This window comes from Fopius arisanus, unplaced genomic scaffold, assembly GCF_000806365.1.
Source record: "Fopius arisanus strain USDA-PBARC FA_bdor unplaced genomic scaffold, ASM80636v1 scaffold00011, whole genome shotgun sequence".
Taxonomy (NCBI): domain Eukaryota; kingdom Metazoa; phylum Arthropoda; class Insecta; order Hymenoptera; family Braconidae; genus Fopius; species Fopius arisanus.
In genome coordinates this window covers 310,733-337,993 of record NW_011887750.1, presented here as the reverse complement: position 1 = coordinate 337,993, position 27,261 = coordinate 310,733, and the positions used below count along the sequence as shown (strand labels likewise).

The 27,261-nt window shown below is 37.6% G+C and overlaps 6 protein-coding genes across 12 annotated transcripts; 2 read left to right on the top strand and 4 right to left on the bottom strand.

Moving 5' to 3' along the window:
• Nucleotides 1-127: 127 nt before the first annotated feature.
• Nucleotides 128-12,691, top strand: LOC105262769 (dopamine N-acetyltransferase). Of its 5 annotated transcripts, none has more exons than XM_011298539.1 (4): nt 128-274; nt 10,016-10,280; nt 11,536-11,755; nt 11,869-12,691. In XM_011298539.1, the coding sequence occupies exons 1-4, from the start codon at nt 272-274 to the stop codon at nt 12,065-12,067; spliced, it is 687 nt and encodes a 228-aa protein (XP_011296841.1). In that variant the 5' UTR covers nt 128-271; the 3' UTR covers nt 12,068-12,691. The 5 variants fall into 5 exon arrangements, with proteins under 5 accessions (XP_011296841.1, XP_011296839.1, XP_011296842.1 ...); XM_011298537.1 differs by lacking the exon at nt 128-274 and adding an exon at nt 3,029-3,217; XM_011298540.1 differs by lacking the exon at nt 128-274 and adding an exon at nt 3,628-3,739.
• Nucleotides 12,504-13,950, bottom strand: LOC105262770 (dnaJ homolog subfamily C member 4-like). Its single transcript, XM_011298542.1, has 4 exons — nt 13,759-13,950; nt 13,532-13,619; nt 13,264-13,427; nt 12,504-13,130 (listed from the first exon to the last, which is right to left on the bottom strand). Exons 1-4 carry the CDS (start codon nt 13,830-13,832, stop codon nt 12,776-12,778), a joined length of 681 nt encoding a protein of 226 aa, XP_011296844.1. The 5' UTR covers nt 13,833-13,950; the 3' UTR covers nt 12,504-12,775.
• Nucleotides 13,951-14,045: 95 nt separating this feature from the next.
• On the bottom strand, nt 14,046-15,377 carry LOC105262768 (uncharacterized). 3 transcript variants are annotated; one of them, XM_011298535.1, is made up of 5 exons: nt 15,034-15,160; nt 14,692-14,847; nt 14,505-14,624; nt 14,361-14,440; nt 14,046-14,296 (listed from the first exon to the last, which is right to left on the bottom strand). In XM_011298535.1, exons 1-5 carry the CDS (start codon nt 15,068-15,070, stop codon nt 14,162-14,164), a joined length of 528 nt encoding a protein of 175 aa, XP_011296837.1. In that variant the 5' UTR covers nt 15,071-15,160; the 3' UTR covers nt 14,046-14,161. The 3 variants fall into 3 exon arrangements, with proteins under 3 accessions (XP_011296837.1, XP_011296838.1, XP_011296836.1); XM_011298536.1 differs by lacking the exon at nt 15,034-15,160 and adding an exon at nt 15,167-15,357 and having other exon boundaries at nt 14,050-14,296; XM_011298534.1 differs by lacking the exon at nt 15,034-15,160 and adding an exon at nt 15,253-15,377 and having other exon boundaries at nt 14,054-14,296.
• A 94-nt stretch (nt 15,378-15,471) lies between these two features.
• On the bottom strand, nt 15,472-17,374 carry scf (Calumenin scf). The gene is made up of 4 exons (XM_011298533.1): nt 17,020-17,374; nt 16,279-16,840; nt 16,071-16,183; nt 15,472-15,976 (listed from the first exon to the last, which is right to left on the bottom strand). Exons 1-4 carry the CDS (start codon nt 17,116-17,118, stop codon nt 15,788-15,790), a joined length of 963 nt encoding a protein of 320 aa, XP_011296835.1. The 5' UTR covers nt 17,119-17,374; the 3' UTR covers nt 15,472-15,787.
• A 623-nt stretch (nt 17,375-17,997) lies between these two features.
• On the top strand, nt 17,998-19,786 carry crim (QVR superfamily protein crim). The gene is made up of 3 exons (XM_011298531.1): nt 17,998-18,331; nt 18,472-18,618; nt 18,753-19,786. The coding sequence occupies exons 1-3, from the start codon at nt 18,277-18,279 to the stop codon at nt 19,031-19,033; spliced, it is 483 nt and encodes a 160-aa protein (XP_011296833.1). The 5' UTR covers nt 17,998-18,276; the 3' UTR covers nt 19,034-19,786.
• On the bottom strand, nt 19,293-25,548 carry Ube3a (ubiquitin protein ligase E3A). The gene is made up of 7 exons (XM_011298532.1): nt 24,648-25,548; nt 24,314-24,449; nt 24,038-24,218; nt 22,665-23,030; nt 20,968-22,478; nt 20,353-20,585; nt 19,293-20,261 (listed from the first exon to the last, which is right to left on the bottom strand). Exons 1-7 carry the CDS (start codon nt 24,692-24,694, stop codon nt 20,141-20,143), a joined length of 2,595 nt encoding a protein of 864 aa, XP_011296834.1. The 5' UTR covers nt 24,695-25,548; the 3' UTR covers nt 19,293-20,140.
• Nucleotides 25,549-27,261: the final 1,713 nt, after the last annotated feature.

Below are 27,261 nucleotides of genomic sequence, written 5' to 3'. Positions count from 1 at the left end.
AATTTAAAATAAGTGCGCGTTGAAAAGTTGAAAAAAAAGTAAAAAATTTCAGTCCTAAAAATACTTGGAATATGGACCCGAGGCGGGAGGAATTTGATGTTAATTTGGTGATACGAAAGAGACGTAGTTTGTTAGTGTTCCTTGACCTCGTCTATTCGATTGAGAAATATATCACGGAGAAGTTTTTGAAAAGTCATTACCGATATTTTCTCCTTTTTCACGTTTTTTTGTTAATTTGTGGAACACCCTGGATTAGACTAGAAAAAAATATATGGTTTGTAAATCCTATTATTATTCAATGGCTCGTCAATTTTCCTAGTCGTATTTCCAATTCCAATTTTTGTAGATAACTATTTTTTCAATTCTAAAAACCTTATTCTTAATTGGTACTAGCTATTTTTGTTGATTAGAAATAAAAGAATATTATCTTCTGTTCAAAAAGGGTGACTAACTCGTAGAAATTCAGAAAACTTCATCTCTTTGTGGACGGATCGATGGGATTGTTAAAGGTCGGGGTAGTTTATGGACGCTGAAATGTTATTGTGTTTGTACAAGTGCAGGAATTAATTGCTCCCTTGAGTTGCTGGTGACATTACAGAATAAACTGCAAAAACAGCGATCTTGAAACTGCCTTCATATCCTGGAGTATGTTCACGTCTATTACACTAAAAAAGATTACATCTGCTAAGTGAATTCATTAACAATAAGAAAATCCAGAGATTTCACATGCAAATTACATTTTCACACGGAAAACACTTTTTTGTAAACATTTTTGAGTTTTTCAAGTGGAAATATCTCGAAAAATCCGCACACCTTCAGAATTTCGTGTTTTCCCGTTCCAGAACATTCTCAATAATTTAAAAAAAAAATGATAAAATCGATTGCAAAGTTTCCACTCGAAAGGAAAAAAATGATTTTTACTTTCACTCTTCGTTACATCCTGGTCTCTCAAAAAGGGCATGAACGATAAGTAGTGATTGAATCAAAATAGAATCGTGGAAATTCTGCTATAAATTTATTTTTGTATATTTTTACATGATTGACCTTATCACTCTGACATTTGCAAAATGAAAAGAGAAACCAAAGCCACCTGTGCTTTTAGAAAGGTCTGTTTTGTAATAAATCCCCAAGAATACTATAAGTTCCGGGTGGTAACTCTGATCTGTTCCACTCCAAATAATTCATTCGTAAATGTATGCGCACATTCAAACGAATGTAAAATACGGAAATGATAATCCAGTAACAGTAGGTGAACTTTCTGCTGAGGAGTCTCTACTTGGGTGGAAAAAGAATTTATTATTACAAAATAAATGGCAACTGTACATATGTGCACGTGTCAGCAGGTGCATTCATTGTTGTAATTATTTACGTAGATAAATAATATGTGCAATCGACATGAGCGATGAAGAAACAATCGATAACCAAACGGCATTAAATAGTTAAAAAATGTTACAAGGAGCTCATAGATTTGCATCGCCAGGCAATTTGTTAAACTGTCAATGCGTTAATGCACTTGTTATCAAAGCATCTGAGACTAACAATTGGATCTAAGGAGGTAATAAATTATGCTGGTCTTCCCCTGGCCCCTTTCCCTCGGCAGGTGATTCATCCTTCGGTTATTTATAACTTCATATTTATTATCGAAGTGCAATTATTTATCAATTTAATCAGACAGAATTCTCCCTGATCCATTTAAATTCATCGATTCATTCGAATGTCACACTGTCATACAGTAACAGAGAAAAGACCTTTCTCGAATTTACAAAATCATTTTCTATTTCACAAAAAAAATCAATCAAAACCTAATAAAGCAAATCCCGGGAATCGAATTGCACTCAATTTTTCAAATATTTTTTAGTGTCTAGCATATATGGCGCGCTCCGCGCGGCTAATCTTACGCGTGTGGGGTGTCATCATTTTGCAGCTAAAATCTCTAAAAAAAATATCCATCATTTTTTTTGCTTCAATTAAATTCAATTCATAAATCGAAAGAGGTATTCATTGAAATTTGAAAATTCAAAATTTTTGGAAAAGTATCAGGGGAGCATGAAAATCGAAGAGGTACTCACTGAAATAGAAAAATTCCAAATTTTTGGAAATGTATCAGGGGAACATGAAAATCGAAGAGGTGTTCACTGAAATGTGAAAATTCGAAATTTTTGACAAAATATCAGGGGAGCATGAAAATGGAGGAGGTATTCACAGAAATGTGAAAATTCGAAATTTTTGAAAGAGTAATAGGGGAACATGAAAATCGAGGAGGTATTAACTGAAATTCAAAAATTCCAAGTTTTTGAAAAAGTATCAGGGGAGCATGACAATTGAGGAGGGATTCACTGAAATGTGAAAATTCGAAATTTTTGAAAAAGTATTAGGGAACATGAAAATGGAGAAGGTATCCACTGAAATGTTAGCCCTACTCAGAACTCACGAGTTTTCCCGAGAATTTTAACGATAGAAGATATCATTCTAGCCCTAATGAAAAAAAAAATTATTTTCATCTCTCAATTAAATTCAATCTTTTTTTGGACTAATATCGATATAAATACAGTATTTTTCTTTCTTACACAGATCATTATTTTATTAAAATGGTATATTATATTATATTATATCTATATCTAGCTTAGCTATGCACTGAAAAAAGCTGACAAAAAACGATACCTGCTTTTTTTTTTTTTAACGGAACACCTCAATAGAAATTCAATAAAATTCTCCAACGATTTGTCAAGGATTTTTCAAAAAAATTCTAATTGCGCGCAGGAAAGCAAAAGTCATTATACTTTTGAAGCTACCTTTTCCCACCACTAATTCTCACTGTTTCCATCCTGATAACTTTCAATCACGTCTCATTTAAATTTTATTTAAATGATGATAAAGTGTACATGACACCCCATCTATGCTATCATTGCGCTCATTAACGGCTTAATAAAGTCCGGGGCGGAGGGGCTGAGAACAATGATCCGGTAATTCATTTCAATCGTGACAACCCGGTGGATACCATGATAAATGGCTATGTCATGTACCAGGGAAGTGATAGCTTATCATGACCAGCACTACTCGACCTCTGGACAGTAGAAGCTTATCACCACTGGTCAATCAGTGTCGACAGCTTAACACCAACAGAAGCTTTTGTTTTGACGAGTGCTCCTCAGACATTTTCAGGACTCATCTGGTGGGACAACAATCCGGACTAAAAAATAGACTCATCAAAAACCCAGTAAATAGTCGCAATTATTCTCTCGAAATGTCCAATAGAAAATATTTCATCAAACAGTGATTTTGATTACAATCAATTACAATTAATTAAACCGATTATTCGATTTTCTTCTGCAACTTTTTTTAAAAATTAAAATAATTGCAAATCACCTCAAAGCTCCGGTCAAGGTTTCTCTACCTGATTTTTTTTTATTGGAAAAACAGAAAACAGAGTGGAGAAATATTTTCTATTTGCCATTTAAATCGAATCGATAGAAATTAATGGAGAGTTTAATAGGAATTGAATAATTATCGAGCGAATCTAGATGTTTTTGTGAAACTTTTTCAAGTGAAGTGGTATCGCTTTTGGTTTATTGTCGTAGTAATGGAGAAAATAACATTTACAAATTAATGGGGATTTTTAACGACAGTTTAACGAGATTTGTCAACTGATCTCCTCCGGCGCTCATTAACTTGTCATTTTCGCGGTTTGTGCCAGATTGAAGATTGTAAACAGGGAAATCTGGGATTGTAAGGAGCTCTGGTGAGTTGTGTACTACTCAGGGAGTCATTTTTTTGTACAGTTGTGCAATTTTCGCGTGAATTCCCAGAGATAATAAATTATTTCAATTTTCATTTAATTATTCTTCCCACTGGCCGAGGGTTTCGCGGTCTCTCGAAGATATCCGTCCATCGCAGATTTTTATCCTGCTGTTCTCATCGAGACCTTGAAAAAACTCCTGATTTATCCGCTGCGTTCTCCCATGATTTATCAATAGTTTTTCGATATTCTAATGATTTAACGGTGTTTTTTTTTCTCACCGACTTTGCGGAAATTTTTGTTCCGTCGCGCTTGGTATTATCGATGGTAATCGGAATGATTTTCAAATCGCGATAACGATAATTTTTTTGTTAAATTTTTTCAATGGGGAGTAATTTTTTGTTGAATGAGGAATGAAAAAAATGTGTTTGTCATTTAGTTATTTCCAAAGTCGTTACGCTCGAATGATTAACTGCTTATTTTCAAGGAGATTGGGGTGGACTCGTCTCGATTATGATTTGTATGATTTACATGGATTTTTTTTTCCACCCACTGACGAGAATGCTATTGGTTACCACATCGGGGCCGGTACCCACTACGCCTCCTGTTCGTATTTTCGAATTAATCATGCGCTTTTTTTCCTCGTATTTATATTTATCAGTACCATTTGTACTGGTGAATTTATCAATTTTATTAAACACTACGTAATCCGTGTTACGGTTCGTCGCTTATCGATTGCGGCATGTACTGAACGGTTAACGATACGTAATTATGTACCTTTAACTATAGAATCTATTGTCGTTTGCGAATGGTATGGGCTCGCCGCTTCTTATGCACAAGGATTCTGATTTGCATGAAATCATGAAGAGGTGTATTGTCTTGGGATTGACTCGCCTTTTTCCCCCCGAACCGAAAATCTCTTGTACACGGAGAAAAAAAATTCATGGAAAATTACGTCACAGTTCCGTAAACGTCGGACGGAGTGTAATTTCGTTAAAAAATTCATTAAACTTAATCCTAAAGTACTGTCAAATAACTTATCGGTAAGATCAATCAAAAATTACGTAGAACCGAATTAAAAATTCGGGGTAGTTCCGTTACTTCTTTAATTTTTCGTGAATTTATCTTCTCGCTGTAGATGCAATTTTCCGATCGATCGGTTGCTGATTTTATTCAAGCAGATTTTTACTTTCATTGTTCGATAATTGACGAGTCACTAGCGGAAATGTGAGAAGACATCGAGCCTCTAATAAGAAAATATTTTTTTAATTGTATGTTTTCCATAAAAAATTTCACAGTGCATTCAATGTGTTAATTAATCATTTAATATATTAAATCAAATGCCGGTTTTCATTCTGATTTTAATAATTTAGTTCAAAAGATGCGTTTTTAGTAGAAAATAAGGAAAAGCTGCGAATTCCGTTTACATTTATATTTTCAAAAAATCAATGTTAATCAGGTAGTTATGGGGAATTGAGTAATTATCGTCCTTCTAATGCTAAAAAGGTTGAAATCACCTAGAAGTTTCAGGAATTTTTACCCTTAAGTGGATACAATGCCGCTCCCCTTGGGAATTATTGCAGTATCGTCCATGAAATTTCAATTTTCTTCCTACATTGTACATCAATTATTTACTATTTATATGTGAATGAGAAAGTGAATATTTTTGCAATAAAAATACACTTGATATCTTAAATGTATCACATCGCCAGCCTTGTAACACCTATTTTTATCTTTTCTCAGTTTGCTTCATAAATCAGTTGCGAACAGATCAGCTGCTGCGAGAATTTTTGCTTCAAACTGAATTTTCCAGGTATTACCCCAAACTCAAAAGGAATGGCGAAAGTTTCATTGGATTATTTGGATTTTTCTGAAATTTTGTTCTTTTTCCATTCTGCTCCGCCAAAAATTGAAGTATAAACCGAAAGCTCTGAGCTGGTGTAGAATTCCAAAGAGGAAAAAATGACGATTTCTCACTTTTAGAAAAAATTCTACCCCAGAATAAACAGAACTTCTTTAACACTTAACCGATTTTTTAAATGGATTTTCTCGCCATCAGCTGCCATTTTTCACAGCCCATGCAGAACTGGAGAGAACTAAAGAAATTTCTCATGAAATTTTATGAGAAACCGGAGAAATACTGAAGATCTGATCTACGAATTTTTATTCGTCTCTAGGGATTTCCATAATCGAATTGAAATTGTTAATTATTTCGCAAGTTTTAGGAAATAATAGATATGAAAAAATGATTTATTTACATTTAAGTCGTTGTATTTCTATCAACAGAAATCGTCGGGGATAAATGTAGAACAAGAAATCATATCAGACAATCTCACACGTGACCTTTTAATTTCGTAATGTCCAATTCACTCACCACTTCACTCCTTCCGGAATAAAATTCTAAACATTTCAATAGAACCGATCAATCAAAATCATAAAAAGTCTGAGAAAAATTGAACAGAATTTTCTAGCCGATTTGATGAGAATTAATGCGAGAATAATTTTTTGTGAGAATTAATAACTTCACGGGGCCTGAGGAATTCAATGAGCTGAGGAATGTTTCGGATTAAATAATTAAGCATTTTAATTCGACCCATTCGACTTTATCACTGTAATTATCACCGATATCAGATATCAACCTATGCTACCTCCTCGTTAATACTCACAACAGCTTTCCAAGTCTAGCAGCACTTGATTATATCCAAACGATTATTCAATAAACATAATAATGGATACACGAAGGCAATTGTCCTTGGTGCGTGTGGATCATCGATGCACAGCACGTCGCGCATTGTAATCCGTTTAATATGTATTTTGCCAACGGAAATATCCGGTCACTGCAAATAATATGAAAAAGATAAAATAAAAAATCATCACAAGACCACATTTTTTTTGGGGGAACATGACAGTTGCACTGAATTTTTTTATCATTTCATGGCAAACAATTGTCATTCTCATCAGAGAGACATTGAGTCGATTTTAGCTGAAAAATCATTCTTATTTAAATTTTAATTCCAAGTTAATGAAAAAATAATAATTTCATTGAATTCTCAGTGGGATTAATATTTTTAATAAAAATAATTTGAATTTCAGATTATTTGAAGAGAATGATAATCTAATTTTTGGGTTTAATATGTTTACCTCCAATTTCTGTGGAAGTGAAAAATTTCGGGACCCACCCGCAAAAATTGACGTGCGAAATCTTTTTGGTGCAAATTTGCATTTTTTAAATTTTCACGGCAAATCGTGGACCGATATATTTTCAAGTATTCATAATTGTTTAGGTGGATGACAAGAGACAATGATCCAATGTTTCTTCTGTCCCTGAACTCGGTTGGGATACCAATGCCCGGACTGGGAAGGAGTCTGTATAAAAGCAGCGATCGTCCTATTGCTTTACTCAGTTACAACGAAACAAACGTTGCCGTTGTCTCATTCTAAACACTCAATAATTTTCCACAAGAAATATCAAAAATTTTGATAGAAATTCCTCCATAAGTTCGGCAGTTAAAGTTTCGAAGTGGATCGATACATTTTAAGACTTTAGACTCAAGAATTCGCTGAAAAATTGATAGATATTGACAGTTGAATCCCTCAATAAGTTCGGCAATTCAAGTTCGGAAGCAGATCGATAAGTCGATAAGTTTGGGATATCAGCGATGGCGGGATTGATAACGAATCAACTGTCCAAGACCCGGATCTCGGGGGTGGGCTTTGCCCCAGAGGACACCAGGAAGATGACTAGATACTCGGTAATATTCAATAACAATCCGAAATAATTTGAAAAATTTGTCAGAAGAACCCGATTCCCTGGAGAATTTTATTTATTTACTTTTTATTTAAACATTTCTCAACAATTAAAGTCCATTTTGAATATATGATTGGAAGTATATAATACAAATATTCCATACAAATTATTTAATCTCTGCCGGACGTTCTATTAGCGTTTCCCTGATTCCGTGGAAATATTTGGAAATTAATGAAAATTTTCGATGAATTTTCCCAAATTTTCCGTTTCTTTATTTGAAAATATTCTCCCGGATCTTGTTTACAATGCAGAAAATTTTCTGTATCATTTTTAAATAGATTAATATAAATATCTGATAAAGATCACCGGATTTTTATTTCTTTGTTCAGTCTATTCAGTTAATGTTTTTTCTATGCAAATCGTCCTGCATAAAATCCATGCATTTTTTTGCATTATTTTTTTCTTGTTCCATATTACAAAACTGGAGATCGGTGCTTAGAAATCCCCATTAAAAAAACAATCGAGAAGATTGAAATCAATTGATTTATTCTATGAAATACCGCCAGGTAACTCTTTCGTATTTTATTTATATTAATACTAAAATGAAAAAACTTGCTATTTTGAATATTTCACGCCTGTAATTAGCTCCACGGTGATGAGGCTATGCTAAGAATAAGTCATTTGATTGATTAATTAATTAAATGGCGAATAAAATGATTAATTCATTTCCATCGACAGGCGTGAAGTAGACAGCGAAATTTTGCTATCTTTGACAGATTAGAAGATACCAGGTACACTAGTCGTTGAGGAAAATATTTCTAAAAACTGAAAGCACTTTTCACTGTACACTCATTAACAGCGCAATAATAAAGTATTCATTGTGCAAGTGTATGGACGTAAAGAGCGATGCAGTGACAGCAGTGCAACGTACTAATTCTAGTCATCTTTTATTTGATAAATAGGATTTTAATTTGATTTGATTGTAAACAGTAATTGCGCGGAATGTTGACATATTACTTGATGTTTTGCTGTTTCACGTCAGTTGAGTAGGCAGAAGAAATAAATCAGGAAGAAATAAATCAGGAAGAAATAGCCCACCCAGATTAGTAGACGATCGGAAAATTAAGATTGGTCTAGTTTTTCTGGACTCTATCTCTTCAGGGATTCCGTCACCTGACGCGTCGGTGTTTTCTTTTATTTGTGTCTTGGGATTACAGTTGTTGCTGAAACTTGGAATGTTTCGACATGAGTTTTTGGAATTAAAATGTGCCAGCGCAGTAGAAAATTGAGAGAAAATTAAATTAACAAAACGGGAGGTCCAACTTGAAACACTTGTATTTAAAAAATTTACAAAATATCAGTTTCATGCGCAAATTCTTAGCAAACTCAATGAATAAATAGCACTGGTTCGTATTATCTAATTCTTATGATTTTTTTTGCGAGTTACTTCGTACGTAATTACGAAATTCCTCGCAAAAATTTTCGCTCAAAAAGTTATAATGAAAAATATTTGATGAATCAACTCGTGTTGTCACTCGGACTAAAATCGAAGAGGCAAATAAGTTCGTCAACATGACAAGGAAATAAAGAAATTCTGCTTCACGCCTGGGAGAATAATAACAAGTATACTTACGATAACCGAATGCGTGAATTATTATTTCACCCAAGTAGACTTAATTACCATAAATCATTTTTCCCAATGTATTCCATTTTCCCAACAAACAAGATAAACATTAAAGAATATATAAACATTAAAAACCTGAACATTATAAAAATAAAAGCCATCCCTCCAATTTCGGCCCAATTTGAATAAACTGCCCAATCAACTCTTCCTCGTTTCCGCATTCGATATTAATTTCGCGTGTTGAATTAATTTTTCGGTCACGTAACCCAAGTACTTTGATATCATCAACCACAACAAACAAGAGAAAAAAAAAGTGCACAGCGCGCAACATTGAAAAAAGAAAACCCTGAAAATTAATTCCAAGCCTCAACAAGTATCAATTCCAATAAACTGATAAAAACCCATCCAACAAACGGTTTCATTCGACAAATGAAAAAAAAAACGTGTGGGTTTGGAAAAAATGAGGGGAAACCCAATGCCCGTGGGACAAAACTCCAGGGTGAAAAGCCCAAATTAGCGAGTGATGATGATCTCTCATAATTATCATACGAAATATGATATGCACTTTGTGACGGTTGCGTGCAGCAGTTGTAGGTGAACCTTGAGATGTTCGCTATGTATTGACTCTTGTACTCGTATAACCATTCTGCATTAGCGTAACAAAACAAATAAAATGTATATGTCTCATTGTCGTATGCTCTGAAGAAACAGCACTAGAACGAGAGGAGATGAAGGAACAAACGTCACATGCGTCTCTGATGTTGAAGAATGCGAGATAGCGTTGGGGGATTGAATAGATGAGTAACAAGATGCGCCTTGTTAAACGTGTGTCGTCGAATGGGATTAGTCGCCAAATCTCAGTGAACGGATTAAAGGAGGAGTATAAAATTATTTTGAATGATTTCAGCTGGCTGACGCTATGGCTGAGAATGAAACCACCATGGATTATCATGTTAGAACTTTAACTCCCGAGGACAAGCCCAAAGTGTTGGCTTTTCTCAGGCGATTCTTCTTTCGTGATGAACCACTCAATCACACCATTGGACTCATACCCGAAGGGGAGAACAGTACGTGTCTAGAGCTTGAAGAGTACTCAATGTCTTCTCTGGATCAAAATCTCAGTCTCATGGCTGTTTCCTCTGGTGGTGCTATCGTTGGGGTGCAACTTAATGGTGAGATTCATTAATTGAAAATTAAATTAAATCAATTACCGATTGGAGGGGAAAAAGTAAAAGGAAATGACAGAAATTATTTTTACACTGCATTGTGCAATTGAATCTTGAGATTAATATCTGATTGACCCCATACTGAAGTATTGTTATCGATATGTGTGTCACTAAGAGAAAATCGTATCGAGAACGTTACACGTGATAACATTGTCTCGATATGAGATCGCAATAGTGAATATCTCTGTCGATTGGAATAAATGATTATTAAGCGACCCAGAGACCCCAATTGAGAGATTTGTGTCTTCTCGTATCTGAATTGAATTTCCTTTATTGGCGTATCGAATTTATAATTAAAAAAAGAAAATGTGGGACCGATTGATATTCATCACGTTCATTAAACCAATAATTATCGGTCCCTGTAACCTCACGTCCGAGGGAGCAGTGAAGGGTGTTGAATCGTTGTTCAATGAGAAATAACAGCTTGCAAGACGTTGCGATTTCAATGGGAAAAGTAGATTGATCGGAGACCTGTAATTAGTCGAGTTTGTGGCAGGATTGATCGATCTTGTATCGACTTTTTTTTTAAGGTTTTTCGTTGAATTACAATGAACAACACCTCGTCGGAGGCTGTAGATCCATTCACTCGATTGCAAGATAATCGGCAATGTATATATTCAAGTCCGTATTACTCTGGTAGAACGTGTATTTTCCGTTAGTCTAATGAGATTTTAATGAAGTATATAAACAGTAACGAGAGTCGAGGTTTCTGTGGAAAGACTTATTATGGACCATAAACTTGAAGTGACAAGTCATTATTACGGGCTGGCAGGGTGATCGAACTTAACGAAATAATTGATAAATCATCAAACGATTCGATATGCACGCACGGAGGAATTTCATAGATCATAATCTAGCGAGTCGATTCCATTGAAATTTTTAATTGATAATGGCAATAAAATTCGATTTTTTTACGCAATGCGATTTATTGAGATGTCTTCCGATTTGCTATCTTTACGACTGAAATGATCATAAACTTTTTTCATTTCACGCATTTCCGTGACTTGGAATTCAATGAATTCCATTAAATTATGGAGCTTCTTCTTCTAAACTTCTAACATCTCTGCGTAAAAAATTCTAATTCTTTTTCAAATTAATTATTCAAATTAATTTCAAATTCTAAATAGTACAGGTAATTTATTTTCTCCGCATTTTCATCTTCGCTACCGAAATCTCTACAACTCCAATAATTCTGCCTCAGGAATAACTGAACCAGCCGAGAAAGAGGACGAGCCCGATTACATAAAGAGCTGTGAAAATGCAAAATTCAAAAAAATTCTGAAACTCCTTCACCACGTGGATCAAAAGGTAGACATAATGAACCGATATCCAGATAAAAAAATCATGGACATCAGAATAATATCCGTGGACAGTAACTGGAGGGGTCAGGGTGTTGCTGCAGTATTATTTGAAAAGACCATGTAAGCGTTTTATAATTTGATCCACGAGATTTATTGCTGAGCAGTGCTCAATAATTTTGTTGAGTGAGTTATTCAATATCGAGTCTCATGTGGAAATATCTATCACATTGCAGAGAGATAGGCAGGGAGTTGGGTTACAACCTCATCCGGACTGACTGCAGTTCTCACTTCACCGCTAGACTCTGCAAAAGACTTGCTTTCGAAGAGATTTATGCACTCAAATACGCGGATTACGTTGATGAGAGTGGAAAACCTGTATTTACACCTGCAGCCCCACACGCTGCCATGACCACATACGTACGAAAGCTCTAGGCAATGATTTATCTATTTGTGGATCTATTCGGAGGTAACGTAATACGATCAGTCAAGTTAAACGGATGAATTTTAATTAGGATGATAACTTGACAGCGAACAACTTGTCGAATCGGTCAGATGGTGAATTTAAGTAAATCATTTTAAATGCTCTGTATGGACTTAAAATTCAGAATGATATTCATAAATTCAGGAGAAGAATTATAAGAATTATAAGAAGTTGTAAAATGTCTCTGATGTTCAGACGAATTGTGGAGGATTTTCTTGAGAATGGAAGATGATCTGGAAGAATCCTGTAGTATTGTGCAAATATGTTAGGAAGGAATAGGTTTACAGACATTCGTGGAATATAAAATTAATTGTCACCAGGCACTGAGTGAAAAGTGATGATACCTCATTTCTGATTTGGAATGAAAAAATAATCCACGAAACTTCATGACTTCATTTTCTCTTATTTATCTTTAGAATTACGCAGATGTGATATATATGATTCGTTTTACCCCTAAATTATAACACTCTTTAGTCTTCCAAAAAGTTTAACGTACCTTCATTCGTAATTAGCATTTGTAACTCTACGTCTATCATTGACGTTTGTTTTAATAAGAAAATAAATTAATTGAAATATTTCGACTAGATGTAATTTCACAAAAATAATTCACTATCTCTGTTGTCCTCTCACGTGGAGTCTTGCGTCAAGCAATTTCGCAGTCATTCCTCTGGGATATTGACGCGTTTTCGAAAGGCATCGATACTATCTGATAGAGATTTATGGTGATTTTGATTAATACGAATTTCCTCGAGCTGCGCACTGTACTCCTTGGATTTTTCCAGCATTTTGGCTCTGTTGAAAGTTGGAGATTTAACGACAGCCAGAATCTGAAGACTGAATCCTATCGCACTTGTTAGGAGGCATATCATGACGATCATGGCTTTCGATGGTCCTTTAGGTTCAACTGTTCTCAAGCCATCCTGAAAGGGATCTCCATCATCTCGCCAGTTCTCTCTCGTTCGTCCCCTGATGTCTCGCCATGCCTCAAAATGAGACGTGTGATTGCGGTAAATTCTGGAACAGAAGACCAGAGGCGTGATTAATTTTGGTGTTTATAATTTCTCAAAAGATGATCAAAGGAAATGTTTTACAGTAGGCAAACAATTGCTGAACGACAAATTTTCACCAATGCTCAAGGGAAACTTACGTTCGGTCAAATGGATGGTAAGGCGAATAATGAATAGGATTTCTAGCGTATTTCAATGTTGCATCGTATTCCCGTCTCGTATGCTCTTTGCTAAGGACATTGTAAGCTTCTGTGATTCTAACGAATTCCGCGTGACCAGTGTTGTTGCCTGCGTCGGGATGCACCTGGAAGATAAATTCAGGAGATAATAAATAACTCGTGAAAATGTTTTCATTTGTATTTATATTTTTATCTTCCATTATCTCTATTCGTTTAATTATCCACTTACTTGTTTAGACAGAGTTAAAAAAGCTGCCCTAATATCCTCCTTCGAGGCATTAGCCTTGATCCCCAGAGTTTTGTAATAATTTTGTACTCTTCAGTTCCCCAAATTTCGTCGACCACCGAAGTTTGACGTTTGTTATGAAATACAAAAGGAACTTCGCAGTTAGGAATTATTAAAAATATAAACACAAGACATAAATAACCATGAAAGTTTAAAATTGAAATATTCACCTGTGAGCTGCATAATGTCGTTCCGTTTGCTTGAGATATCCAATGACCCTGAGAATTCGACACACTTGAGACATAATTTGCACCTCAATATCAATAATTAATGACACACATAAATTTATTCCTCATTTTTTTTAGTTTTTCCCTCTATTGACAGGATCTCAAACAGCTGATTAGTATTTGCTGTAAAAAAAAAATGATAAAACAGTTTATTTACCACAAGAAATGTGAATTCTACTGGCATCTGCCAGACTTTTGCCCAACCGAGGAGACAATCTGTATTTTCTGTCGACAGTTTTGATTCAATTTGAAAATATTTGCTGCAAAGACAAGAAAAATGTTCATGCGCAATATAAAAAAAAATCTCAATAACGAAATACTTTATTTATTATCAATTTCGCTCATCTTAATAAATAATCCATGACAATATAATACTTGACATGATAATTGAGACTGGTAATTGATTAATTTCTGCTGAATTACAAGGAATCCCTCCAGGTGCTGACGTACAAGCACAAGCTTCAATGATGTGGCTATCCACCTGTGTAAAAACGTAAGAAGAAATGACCGAACAATTCAATTGATTATAAATTATTTGTAATTACTTGCTGGGTGTAGCAGCCTTCCACAATGGGTGATGCCTTATTCTCCACCATTTTCCCACAAAAATGGCTTATATTGAGCACTAGAGAAATTCCCGACGTTAAAATATCAAAGAGCAAATTGTTTATTCGAAAAACCTGATGTACCTGCATTATTGTAGGTGTATGCATATTTTATGCAGACGTATCCTTGTCGCATACGACATGAGATTTCCGAGCGATTGCCTGTCCTCCACATATAGTTCACATCCGGTAATGTAGAATCATCTTGAAGAAAATTTATAATTCTTGAGAATTCTTAATTGCTAATTTTATTTAATATGCAGAAAATTACTTGTGACTACTACTGGCTGAAAACAGGGCTGGCCAGTTGCATTGGCACATCTGTTACTCGAAATGTTGATCTCCTCGGATTTACTTCCCAGCCATGTGAATTTGAAACAGTACGGCTGCTCCGCATCATATCTCTCCTCCAAGCCCAAACAATTGACTACAAAATCACAATTAGCATTTCAAATTCAATTACCAATGCAGTTGTTGACTGGTGGGTGTATCAACATGTATCAACATTTCCACATGTCCTTGAATGGCAAAAACTCAGTTCTCAGTGCATTCAGTACTCATTTTTTTTACAAATCTTAGTGCTTTTGCCCTTTCAATTTAAAATAAGACATACCAAATAGAAACAACAACGAGTAATTCAATTTTCCCATTTGGCCAAATCGGTTGAGAATATTTTTTAATTTTTCTTCGGTATTTTCTAAACAAATGCGGACTTTCTGATAATTATTGTCGTTTGTATCACTTACGACCCTCCACCATAACGCAACTGCATTTACAACTCGTATTTTTTTCTACAGAATGACAACATATCCCCAGAATTATTCTCAATTACTTATCAGCAACCCGGCTGCGTACAAAATCCCGAAAATTAGTAGAGACGGTCGCATTTCGTGCCGAAAAATATCACTGGTTTGTCGTATCTCTATGGACTATCTCCCCCTCTTCAGTACTGATAAAATTTATCGTCGATTCTAATCCCATTATCGATCAATTGTTGGACACGACGTGAAGGGGTTCGCAGCGACAAATCATCGATAAGGAAAAACAATAATCGTTATAAACTTCTTTTATTCGCTTTCGTCAGCATGAGTAACGCTAATATTAATGCCTGCGTTTCGAATATTTTTGGATGAACACTGCGATCTTAACACTATCTTACACAGAATGAATCTCGAAATGTTGATGACTGACGCAACAGGAGATAAAAATATAATTTTTTATACAAATATAAAAATTTTGATAGTACAATTAAGGAGGAGTCACTAGAACTAGTTAGAGAATTTATTAGATTTTTCCTTTTTAAGGCATGACACTTAGTGATCTGCATCTCAGTCAGTCCTGGGAATTGACTAGAGAATTTGAGATTCTTAGAACTCGTCGTGTCTCGTCAGGGCCTCGCCGAAGTCCGTAGCCTGTGAGCCAACGAAAACGTCGTATTTCTCAAGGATTTCCTCTTTCGTGAGCTTTTGATCAGAGTTTTGATCAGCTTCGTAGATCAAGTGACGAGCCTCTGCCTCCGCGTGGTCGAAGTCTTCAGGGATTATCCAATTTTTCACCTGATCAGGACAAATTTGTCACGCTCATGAGAACTCCAAAAATATCTCTTTAAAAATCAAAAGTCCTAAGATTTTCTTAATTGACGATTTTTACCTCTTCATTATCCATAAACCCGTCCTTATCCTTATCCCTGTAGTCAGTGAACTGTTCTTTTTCATTCTTCACCCACTCAGGCTCTTCCTCATCAGACCCTCTGTACATATCACCTGTGAAAAGAAAAATCATTTCATTGAATTCCTTTCATAAGAAATTGCCGAGACAAATCTAATTTATTAATCTGAATTCCAATGGGACTTCTTACCGATATATTCAGCCAATGAGATTTTCCCATCGCCATCCTTGTCAATATCTTCCAAGGTCTCCTCGACGACGACGTCCTTCATGTGATCAGTCTCCTCAGGATGAAGAAATGCAGTGAACTCTTCTTTTGTGAGTGCATCGTCACCATCTCGATCAGCAACAGACCATCGCCTCCTATCCCTCTTCAACATGACGACGTACGACCAGTTCTCGTCATTCTCCTTTGCCTGGAAATCGCTCTCATCCATGAACCCATACACCAGCTTCTTGTAGCTTTCCCAGGGGAGGGTGTCCTTGTCCTCAGGATTGTGGGACTTCCACTGGCGATCCACATCGTCCCTTATGTACCTCTGCTGTGTGTATCTGATCCAGTCCTTCAGCTCTTCCTGGGTGACGAATCCATCCTTATCTTTATCAATCTTGTCCACAATTATCCCTAGCCTCCTGGTGCTCTCCTCAGGGGATAACTGGTCAAACGTCTTCGCCTCTTCGCCGAGGAAAGCCTCATGGTCGTACTCTGGGTTGTGGTGGGATTTTATGAAGTGCTCTTCATCACTCAAACTCTAAAAATTTCAAAGGCCACAAAATTTCAAATGAAACTATCAGTGAAATAATTCCCCAATTGTCTTTAGCTATAGAAAAAAACCAGAGTTGAACTTTTTTATTCAAACAAATGAGGTTGGAATCTTCATTAATTAAGACAGACACTTGGAGATACTGAGTCTAAAATATTGAGACTGACCTTATCGAGAACCCGATGTTTCACCTCATCCTCAGGCTTGGGAATCCCATGGGCAACAGCCAGGACCACCAGGAAACTCATCAAGACCGTCCTTAGCATCTTTGATTATTGAAATGTCACGCAGTGAGCTGTACAAATCAACAACAACAAGATCAACAGTCCCCACTCCTAGCACAATGGGTCTCAGTCAATTTGTTATTCACTGGGGGGCACGAATTCAAATAAAAAACCGAGGGAATAAGAAAAATTCGAGTACTGAGAGTAAAGAAATATCTTTCGGAGTAGTGCGGCTTCCACATCATCAACGAGCCTCCGAGATGTTTCCTTGAGTTCACTACAGCCTGTGCCCCCACTCCAGGGTGTTATTCCCTCTCTCAGTTGCTCTAGTTTTTACAATCCCATCTTTTCTCTCACTCTCGTCCATTGGCCAGTGAATCAACACATTCGTCAGGCGTTCTGCGGCTCACATGGCCCCGAAAGTTTTTTCTAATCTGAGAAATGGTATTAAGAAAAAATTCAAATGTGGAATCAGAGGTTCTGGAGGGGACGATCAATGAGGGACTTACAGATGTTATTTTTATCTTACGTTTTGCGGGCGTAATGAAACCCTTGAGGAAACGAAAATGTGAAAATTAAACTGATCTGGGAGCTGACCCAGGGTGTTTCAACAGGTAAAGTGCCTTTTTATAATTTTTATAATTTATTCCTCCATTTTTGAGGGTTTTATCATCATTTTCATCTTATATACACTAATATACCTATATCCGTAATAATATATCCAGGCCCTTGGGCCCTTTACGGAGAATAATTTTTTTTTTTTTATTATATATTTTTGTCAACAAACCGTCGTTTTTACCTATCATCAGACGAGAAAACATAATACTGCAAAAGAGAAAATTCCGGGCGCACCATCAAATTGAATTCAAAACTGACCGCCATAACTTCTGCGCCGCTAAGACAACGCATAAGCATTTTAGGACTCATCCGATTTATCTGGCATCACTGCCGCCGACTATGGGCGCGGCCATTGGCATTTATTCTTCTCTTCGTTTGAATTAATCTAAGTTTCCATCGTAATCCCCAGTTTTATCGAGTTTCCTCTTGTGTCAATTCTCAATTACCAATTCGATCGATCTGAGTAATTTTATCGATGATTGGAGTGAAGAGTTGCAAAGTTTTTTGAGGGCGCAACAAGTGTGTTTAGGACGTGTAACACGGAACAATCACATCCGTCAACAAGTATTTTCACCTGTAATCATGTTCGCGAAGTTTTTCAGTGTTGTTTTAATTCTGGGGCTGCTTAATAAAGGAGGTAATAGCATATTCAATAGGAAAATTGTAAATGTAGAAATTTGGTTAAGGAAAATTGAAGGGGAAATCCAACGGGCGCGGTTCATGATCCACAATCGAGGATTATGAATCATCAGGTGTTTATACGATTTTTTGTTTCAGCTTCTGGAGCTGGAGGATGGCTGCTCTGTTACCGTTGCAACAGCAATCAGCCAGGGTGTGGTACCCCACTGAATTGGTTGTGGTACTGGGGGGAATACTGTCCTGAGGATAATGATGTCTGTGTGAAAGTCATTGAACGTAAAGGAGGTAAAATTATTCAACAGCATTACAATAAAATTTAAAAACCGATTACACGTGATATGAAATTTCGACATTTTGTCGAAATTCTTCAAATTGTCAATGGAAAATTTTGATTTCACTCAATTGTTGTCTCTTTCCAGCTGAAGAAGTGATCACAAGGGACTGCTTGAGCTCCCTGAAAGGCTTCAGGACTGATATTCCTGCTGACCAATATGAGGGCTGTCGACCAGCTGCTAAAGATGTACGTCTTGGCCACTACGTCAACAACAGCATAACGCAACTCGATATCCACAGAGATTACTACGACGAGACAACGTGGTGCTTCTGTTACTTTGACAACAGGTGTAACAGTGCTACTGGTCTCAAAATCTCAGGACTCCTCGTCCTTCTCGCCACCCTGGGCCACCATTTCTCCAGCTAAGATTACAATTACATGATTGACTAATTAATGACACTATTTTTTAAATCAGTGACAAATTGGTACAGTAAATAAGTTGAATCCCCCATTTTATTAAATATCGACTGCTGTTGAAAACTATTGATTTTAGGGAAACATATAAAAATAGAGTTTTTCTCGAAAGATTAATCAGCTACAAAAAAGTTCATCAATGTTTTTCCCTTAAATGGGTAGTTTTCGAGATACATCAATTAAGGAAATTATAAAATTCAATTTATCTTAGTTATACCACTTGTCCGCTGAAATATATTGTAGTTTAGTGAAACGTACAAGAAATCGTGGAAGTTCGGAGTTTGCCTTCGCTCTCACGTCTAGTCCGTCCATTTAATTAGTATCGAGATTAATGTAAAACAAAGCCGTCCAATTGCGAAGAGCAATGCAGATTTTATAGTTTTATATGTTATTTTTTAATGAGGGAGACTATCTGATCCTTTGACATTGACATCCATATTCTTACGCTATCAAATTGAAATTCCATAAAAACGATGATAAGAAAAACCATTTCGTTTCCTTAATTTTCATTATCAATTATTATTATTACAGTATCATGATTACAAATTTGTATTTTTACAAAGGTTATCGTTAAATCTCACTTGATTTTTTTCATCCTCGCTCGAGCCTATATTTGCAATATAGTTTGAACAAAGGATATTGTGTACATGTATATTTGCCTGTAGAAATCAATCACAATGGAAAATAAAGTTTTTTTTTACAACAGCCATGTTATCAATTTCTCCACCCTTGACAATTGTTCGCGCACAATTAGCACATAATATTCTCGTGTTTTTTCACGTTGGGACATTAGGGTTTCACTTCAAGCTGCTCTACGAGGCTGGAAACAGGTTGGGATTGGGGAACTGAACGAGGAAAAAGACCTCCATGATTCTCTGATTATTTTTCTTGTCGCACTGAGCATGAAAGCCATTAGCTCTCTATTTAATCCTCACGAAAAACGCAGGCGTGGTGGATTGTCTCAACGTTGAGAATGAAGAGTTTATTCCCCAAAAGTTGTTCATTGAGTCTACCAGTTTCAAGGGTTTGAGGTTGAAGACGTTTTTCGATTATCCTGTCTCACAGCATTCCAAAACCTTTCGAGTAGTTGATAGCTTTCAGCAGACGATCCTCCAATTTCTCAAGTGATGAGTAATCCGGGAGAAGAAGTGTGTTGAAACATGTGTGAGCAATTGGCAATCTGCAATTTAAACAGCAATGCAATTTTTTTTCTCTAGAATTCATTACTGATTTAGTTATAAAATTTTTTTTTCACTGTCAAATGAATTTACCTATCAGAGTCCGGTCCATGTCTCGAGATAACCATCTTGAGCCTCGACAGTCCTCCAACTGGTACTCGATCACTTCCTGTGGTAAACTGGAGCAATCTCCTCTGGCTTTCCAAAGGTAATGCATGAGCAACTCTCCAGAAGTTCTTCACTGCATCACTGTCAACAGTGTAGCCATCATACTCAGTAGCTGCTTCGAGCTCTGTAAAGTCAAAGACTTTGCTTCCACAAACGAGCTAAAAGAAAGACCGAGAAAAATCATAAACAAGTGGGGAATACCATTATAAGGAACTGCATAGAGCTGTTGTTGTAAGGAAAAAATAGGTTTGATTTTTTCTCCGAGTGGCAAGTGAATTTTTCCCAATTCACTATGTATCCAATTTCCCAAAAGTGACAATTCCCGAGAAACCTCGAGTAAGAAAGGAAAAAAACGCACACACGCATACATACATACTTACATACAGACACCATCTAAAAACCGCATATTCGGACTTTTTGAGCTACATTTAGTTACCCTAATACCAAAAATTTGGAACTTAAATATGACCAAATACAAAATACAAAATTATCAACACTAATAACATCTATAAACCACTTGTCCCTGAATTCATTACTCACCTGTTCAATTTCCTCAGGTCTGAATAGAAGTGCCAGGGGACTCTCATCGGTAACCATCTGGAAGCCCCTCCTGAAGGCCTTGAACTGCCTCTCGACAGACCGATTGAGCAAAAAATCGGCATAGAGATCGACAAATTCCCTCTTGTTCTCCTGCGTCACGTAGACCTCGTCCCCGTTTTCCCTGAGCTCATGATACAGCACCGATCCGAAAACATCCTTGTAACCGACCTTGAATGTCTGCATGAAGGTATCAGGCATATCATCACCAACGTACCCCAGCATCTCAGTCAGGGTCCTGTACAACGTCGGACTCCAGTCCTCGAGATCTGCAAAACTTCCCTTTCTCCCGAGCAGCTTGCGATAAACAACCATAGGAAAACGCACATCAAGGATAACATTATTATAAATAGCAAGACCCAGTACAACCCCAATCAACGTGAACTGTGCATCACTCTCGAAGGAAGTTGGATTGAACCAGGTGGTCTGTGTTTCCTCCTGAGTCGTAAACATGCCATAATCCGGATTAAATATCTCCTCGACGACTAATTGAAAGAATTCTTTGGAGACTCCACCCTCGTCGACTCCCTGCTCCCCCTCAAACTCGACGACAAGCTGTTTCTTCAGATCAGTGGGATTCTCCATGGCGACCATCTCCAGCTCGACGAGTGCATCATCGATGAGAAAATCTCTGCGTACCTTGAGTCTCAGATAGGGATTGGTGGGCTGTCCCACGTACGATTGAAAAAAGCTCATTCTCCTCTCACTGTACATTCTTATCCTGTTGTCGTAGTAGAGACCCAATGTCTTGGTGGCAGGTGTGAGGATGAAGGCATAGTTCATGAAGCTGAACTTCTTTGGTTGCTCGCTCTTGTAGTACGCAAAATCTTTGTCCATCTCGACCATTTCGCTGAGTAGTTCGTTGTAGAAATCAGTGAAATCAATGTAGGGACGACGTGCATCGAGAGCTGATATCCCCAGTTCGACAGCCAATGGATCCTGAGGGGGTGGAGCAGCTGGTGGGGCTCGATCTGACTTGTCGATCCCCATGGGCTCGACATCTTCGTCCTGGCAGAACTCTGGGGCGTCCAACTCGCCTGATAACATGCTGGCGTAGTAAAGGATCTTCATGACCTTCGTGGGGGCTGTGATTGTGTCGGCGTCCTGGACGCAGTAGTCCCTCGTAAAGGATCCAGCTATCATCTTCACTGTTATCAGCTGCTGCAGGGTCTGCAGGAGCCTCGGTAGCCTTGTCCTGCAGTGTCTTGCCCACACCCTCGACAATTTAGCCTGTGCAGAGATTGGGAGACAGCTGGCAGCTTTGCATAGCATGTGGAGGGCATACTCCAAGTAATCGCTGCTACCCAGCACTGGAATCTCGAAGACAATGAGAAATACGTTGAGGAGGGTGTCTGTGCTGTCTGAGGGCATTATTCCGAAGACCCGGAGGTCCAGCTCGATGTTGTCGGCGAGGGTCACCAGAGCATTGACTAGAGCTGACTCGAACTCCTCACCTGCAGAATTACCCAGTTATATATATATATATTTTTTTCTCATTTGTCAATATTGTTGAACCCTTATCGTCGATATTAATTAGATTTTACTCGATTTTTAATTTTTCGGATGATCAGATGAGAGCAATTCCCCATTTGTTTATAAATATATCTGAAATAATAAATGATATGGCTATCAGCGTTCACCTGATATCGACCAAAGGGCTGCGAAGGATCTCCTCACTGCCTCCAGGTCCACACTTGTGTCGTCAGGATGAGGAACCGAGGGGGAGGGATCACTGCTGTCTATCTCCTTGTCCTCCCCCTGTAGTGCTCTAACTGCCTCTTTGTTCAGATCACTCGGTGGACCCAACAGAGACACTGGAGCACGATCCAGGAGGGCTGACAGAGGGGAATCAGTTTTTTCCGTTTTTTGGAAGCTCTTGCTCAGGGCCTCCGCCGAGGAGAACACTTCACCCAGGGTACGAATTAGCAGGGAGTAATTTCCCTCCGATTTACACCGATCTATTATGCCCAGGAGCTTTGTCTCGGTGAGGTAAGGTACTTGTTTGCCTGGAAGAGACGTTTTTTTTTCTTTGAGGAAATTCGAAGTGGAACCAAAAATTTCGGTAAGTCTCTTTGATTCAGAGCTATTCCGATTTCTTCGGTAAAAAATTTTTAACCAATTTTGTTTTGATATTGTTCAGTTGAATTGGAAGTACAATTTAAATCGATATTCAAGAAATTATATGATTTTTTAATAGTTGCTAATGAAAAATATTGAATGGAATTAATCAAAGTTTTTGTTCTTAAAGAAATAATAATGTAATTATCGGTTGATTGCAGAGACCCCTTGACCATTCCCAAGTGCAATTAACTGAAACTTCGAGTGGAGTTACCAGAGGAATTTATTCGGATTCATTAAGTTGAATGAATTCAACGATTTTACAGGATTGAGGAGATGTTGAAGGGTTGTTAAAATTGGAAGGTGGAATTTGAGTACTTCTTGGACTCCAGGTACCTCAGGTACAGAGCCAGAACAATTAATTCAGCGACAGCATCTCTATTGGACTCTTCGGGCTCAACATCGTCGAGTCTCGCTTGTTTAATGGGAGTTCTTCGGGATTTTCTCTTCCTCGGAGCCTTTCTAGGAATTATATTCCGATTGATTTTCTTGGCCTGTCTTTTTCTTGAGGTTTTGGGGATGGAGATGTCGTTGTCACTGATAATCGTCTCGAGACTCTCAGCCGTAGGAATGGAAATAGATTGGATGGATTCTGAGGACAGGGAGTCCTCGGATAAGTCGTCCATGACTTCTGCGAAGTCACTGGAGTCTTCGGAGGACGAAGGACTGTTTTCCAGGCGGAGACACTTGATTTTTCGTTTGGATCCCCTATTAGGTGGGAATGCTGGGTGGTACAGGGGCTCTTGATGGATTAACGGATTCGTTTGAATCTCAAGGTCCTTTTTATAGAGACCTGAGGTACTTGGAGCTCCTAGATCTACTGCGCAGTAACTGGGAGATGGTTGAGGGGCTGTGGGTGGTGGAAATGATATCTGGACTGATGCATTTTTCGTACCTTCTACTGAGCACGATGGATTCATGCTTTTTGGTGGTAAACTCTTGGCTAGTGATGCTGGGCCTGACTCCAGGGATGTCCTGGGAACTTTGCTGGGCTGTGTACCGTCGCAGAGACGTGCCTCCTGGGAGAATAATTGAATCGCTTGAGCTGCTGCTTGATTTGGAGTCAAGTTAGTCACCTGCAGTAAAGTTTTATTTCAATCGTTTCTATAAATTTAACCAAAACCCCTCGTTTTGCTGATTCACATTCTCAATGAACTTCTGGATAATTCACCTTGCCACTAGACGCACAATTCTGATTGTCGCATTGTGGATTGCCACATCCATCCGTCAACTGGTAGAAATAACGTTCGATCAACTTTTTGGCTGCTGCTCGCTTCATGTCACTGCAAGGGCTCTCAGCTCCTACCCTGTTAACATACAGTGGAGAAAGAGACATAAAAATATTTGTCACGTCATTGCCAAGGAATAAAGACCCAGGAGGCGCAACAAAAGCCCACGTGCGTAAATATCTCGCTAATTATAGAGTTCAGGGACATAAGTGTCAATGACTCGTTGGGAGAAAACAATTTCGAGGACATCTCCACTGGGTGAGTAAATGTTTTTACCTGGAAGTGAGATCTTCTCCAGGGTCCTCTTGGCCCTTGGGGTTCATAGATCCAGAGTCGTTGAAATTTTGACTTGAACTCTCACGTCAAACCGATCCACTCGAATTTCTCAGTGTGGCACACCGAGGAATTTCGTTGCACTAGTTTTATTAACTGGTTCAGTGGAAAATTAAGGGAAAACACTGGTCTTTGTTCTGGCACGAGAGGCACTAGAGTTGGCCAAACAATTTACAATCCCAACCCAACAAACTTAACTAAATTTAGAGGCAATCGTGTTGTTAACCAATATACGCGGATGGAGGGGTTTGGGGGGGAGGGGGGAGTGGGTGGTTCGGTTGGGGGGGAAAGGGGTGGGCAATTTGAGAGGGGATTTTTATGCGAATGTGGTCACTCAAGGGTTGACTGCCAATGAAGAATGATGAGGAATTATTGAGAATTATTGGGTTAATGATGATTATTTAGCTGGGACCGCTGGGATACCAATGATTCCCCTTTGTTTTTCTCCTGAACTGTCGTCACTGGCGAACGTCACGGATCAGTCACCGGATTTATCGGATTTTTTTTTTAATTGCTCGTGGCAATGTTTGTGAAAATTCACGAGACAATTTTAATTTTTTAATTTTGCTGTTGGTGATTGCAATTCACAGACACTATGGATCCTGTCACGTTCTGTCAGTTTCTCTTTAGATCCTATCTTCAAGTCCTCGGATCGTGGACTAGACACTAAAACCTCTCGGAATGAGTGGAGGAAGGAGAGGAATATTATTGAGGAGTTGGAGAATTTCGGGAAAAAATAACACGTGCGCGCGCACTTAACACTTGGTAAGATTGTTGGGTTTTGAGGAGATACACTTGAGAGTATTTTTTTTATGTACTTCGTAATTGTTGTTCTTTCTGTATCATGGCTACTCGGAAGAATTCATGATTTAGTTGGTTGATGGTACGGAAGGGATCCGCGTCGTTGAGTGATGGTGAAACAATTTTTTTTTTGAAACAACAATTTTTCTGGATGAATTATAAATTTATTTTGGCTTAACCAGAGTAGAATGGTGCTATCATATTTTTTAAATAGTCATTTTAACTGCAAAATGAATTCACTAGTGAACTCAATCACTCAAAAAATCGACTCGATGTACACTAGAAATATTGAAGGAATGAAATAATTGTACATTTTTGAAAATCGAAGGGTTAGCAATGAGATGTTTTAAAAATGAATAGATCGAGGGAATAAACATCTCATAATGAGGGTTTTTTTGAGATTTTAAATATTGAAAAACAGTGCGATGAATAAAATAACCAGTGGAAGTGAAGAATTGTTTAATTATTCTCTCATCTTTTACAAAATAACTTGTGGAGGGAGGAATTAAATAACAAAAGGTATAGGTATAGTTTCGTAATTCGAATGAAGACATCTGACACTCTGAAGGAATGGAAATTTTTTTCATGTCCCTGTCGGTGCTAAAATGCAATGAACAACGTGAAAATTGAGTTGTGAATGGACTCTTGATACCTGTGGACGTGTCCCCTTTTGAATTCCTTTTGAGGTCCAAATCAAGGGTTTGGACTAATCAATGAATTAATCAACAATCTTAAGGTAATAGATTCGCTTGGATTACTTGCGGCGTGAATGGATGTAATATCTCATGAATAATATTTTTCTTCTCTTTTTATTTTGAACGTATGCAATTAAAATGAATAAACAGCGACATATCACAGTACCGTACGCAAAGCTTGAATAAATTTCAGCGGATAAGTGGGATTACAGCTTTTTAAGGCCAAAAAAGGCGGGTCTACATTCGTTCGAATAAGTTTTGAGGAGGACACTTGTTCCATTAATTTACACCTCTTCTGGGGTAATGGCTATTTCACTTTTTCTCCATTAGCACTACGTTTCGGTAATCAGTTGCGTTAACACTCTTCGGGGTTTAATGACATGTAACTTTTATCATAGCTTTGCTTGAACATTTTTGTCTCAATTTCTTCAATTTATTAGTAACAAAGTAATTGATGATTCGTGATTTTTGAAACTGCGTAATCAGTGGACCTTTCTCCATTTATTTATTCTCTTCCTGTACAAGTTTGATTGAGGATTTGTTTTTTCGCAAGTTTGTCTATTCATTTTGATTCAAAGTACTCGTAATTGTTGTGGGTTACTCTGAGGTCCAGCCATTACTCAGGATCAATAAATACTGGAGGAAGAACCACAGGCACCAGGGGCCAGTGTCCAATTTGGCTTCAACTTTTGGAACGATTCGGGGGTTGGGAGGAGAAGGGGTTGGGATTCTTGGACAGTGGCCTGCAGTGGTGATTCTCCACAGCAGAATACTAATTGAATCAAAAAATGGGAACTTTGGCAACATAAACGTTGGCAACAACAGTCGATCGCTCGCTCCACTCACTCTTTCTGAATTATTTATCTCGATTTCTCATCACTTCGACTCATTCTCTGTACACACTCGTTACAATTATCCCAGTGGGATAAGGATTGCCTTCTTTTCGTGGGTTAATTTGGATATTCTGCCGAGAAAGTCATTTTAGTCGTTTTATTATGCTGATTTCGATTATGATTTTATAGTTTTTCTCTTTCAACCTTTATGTACAGTACAGAAACATT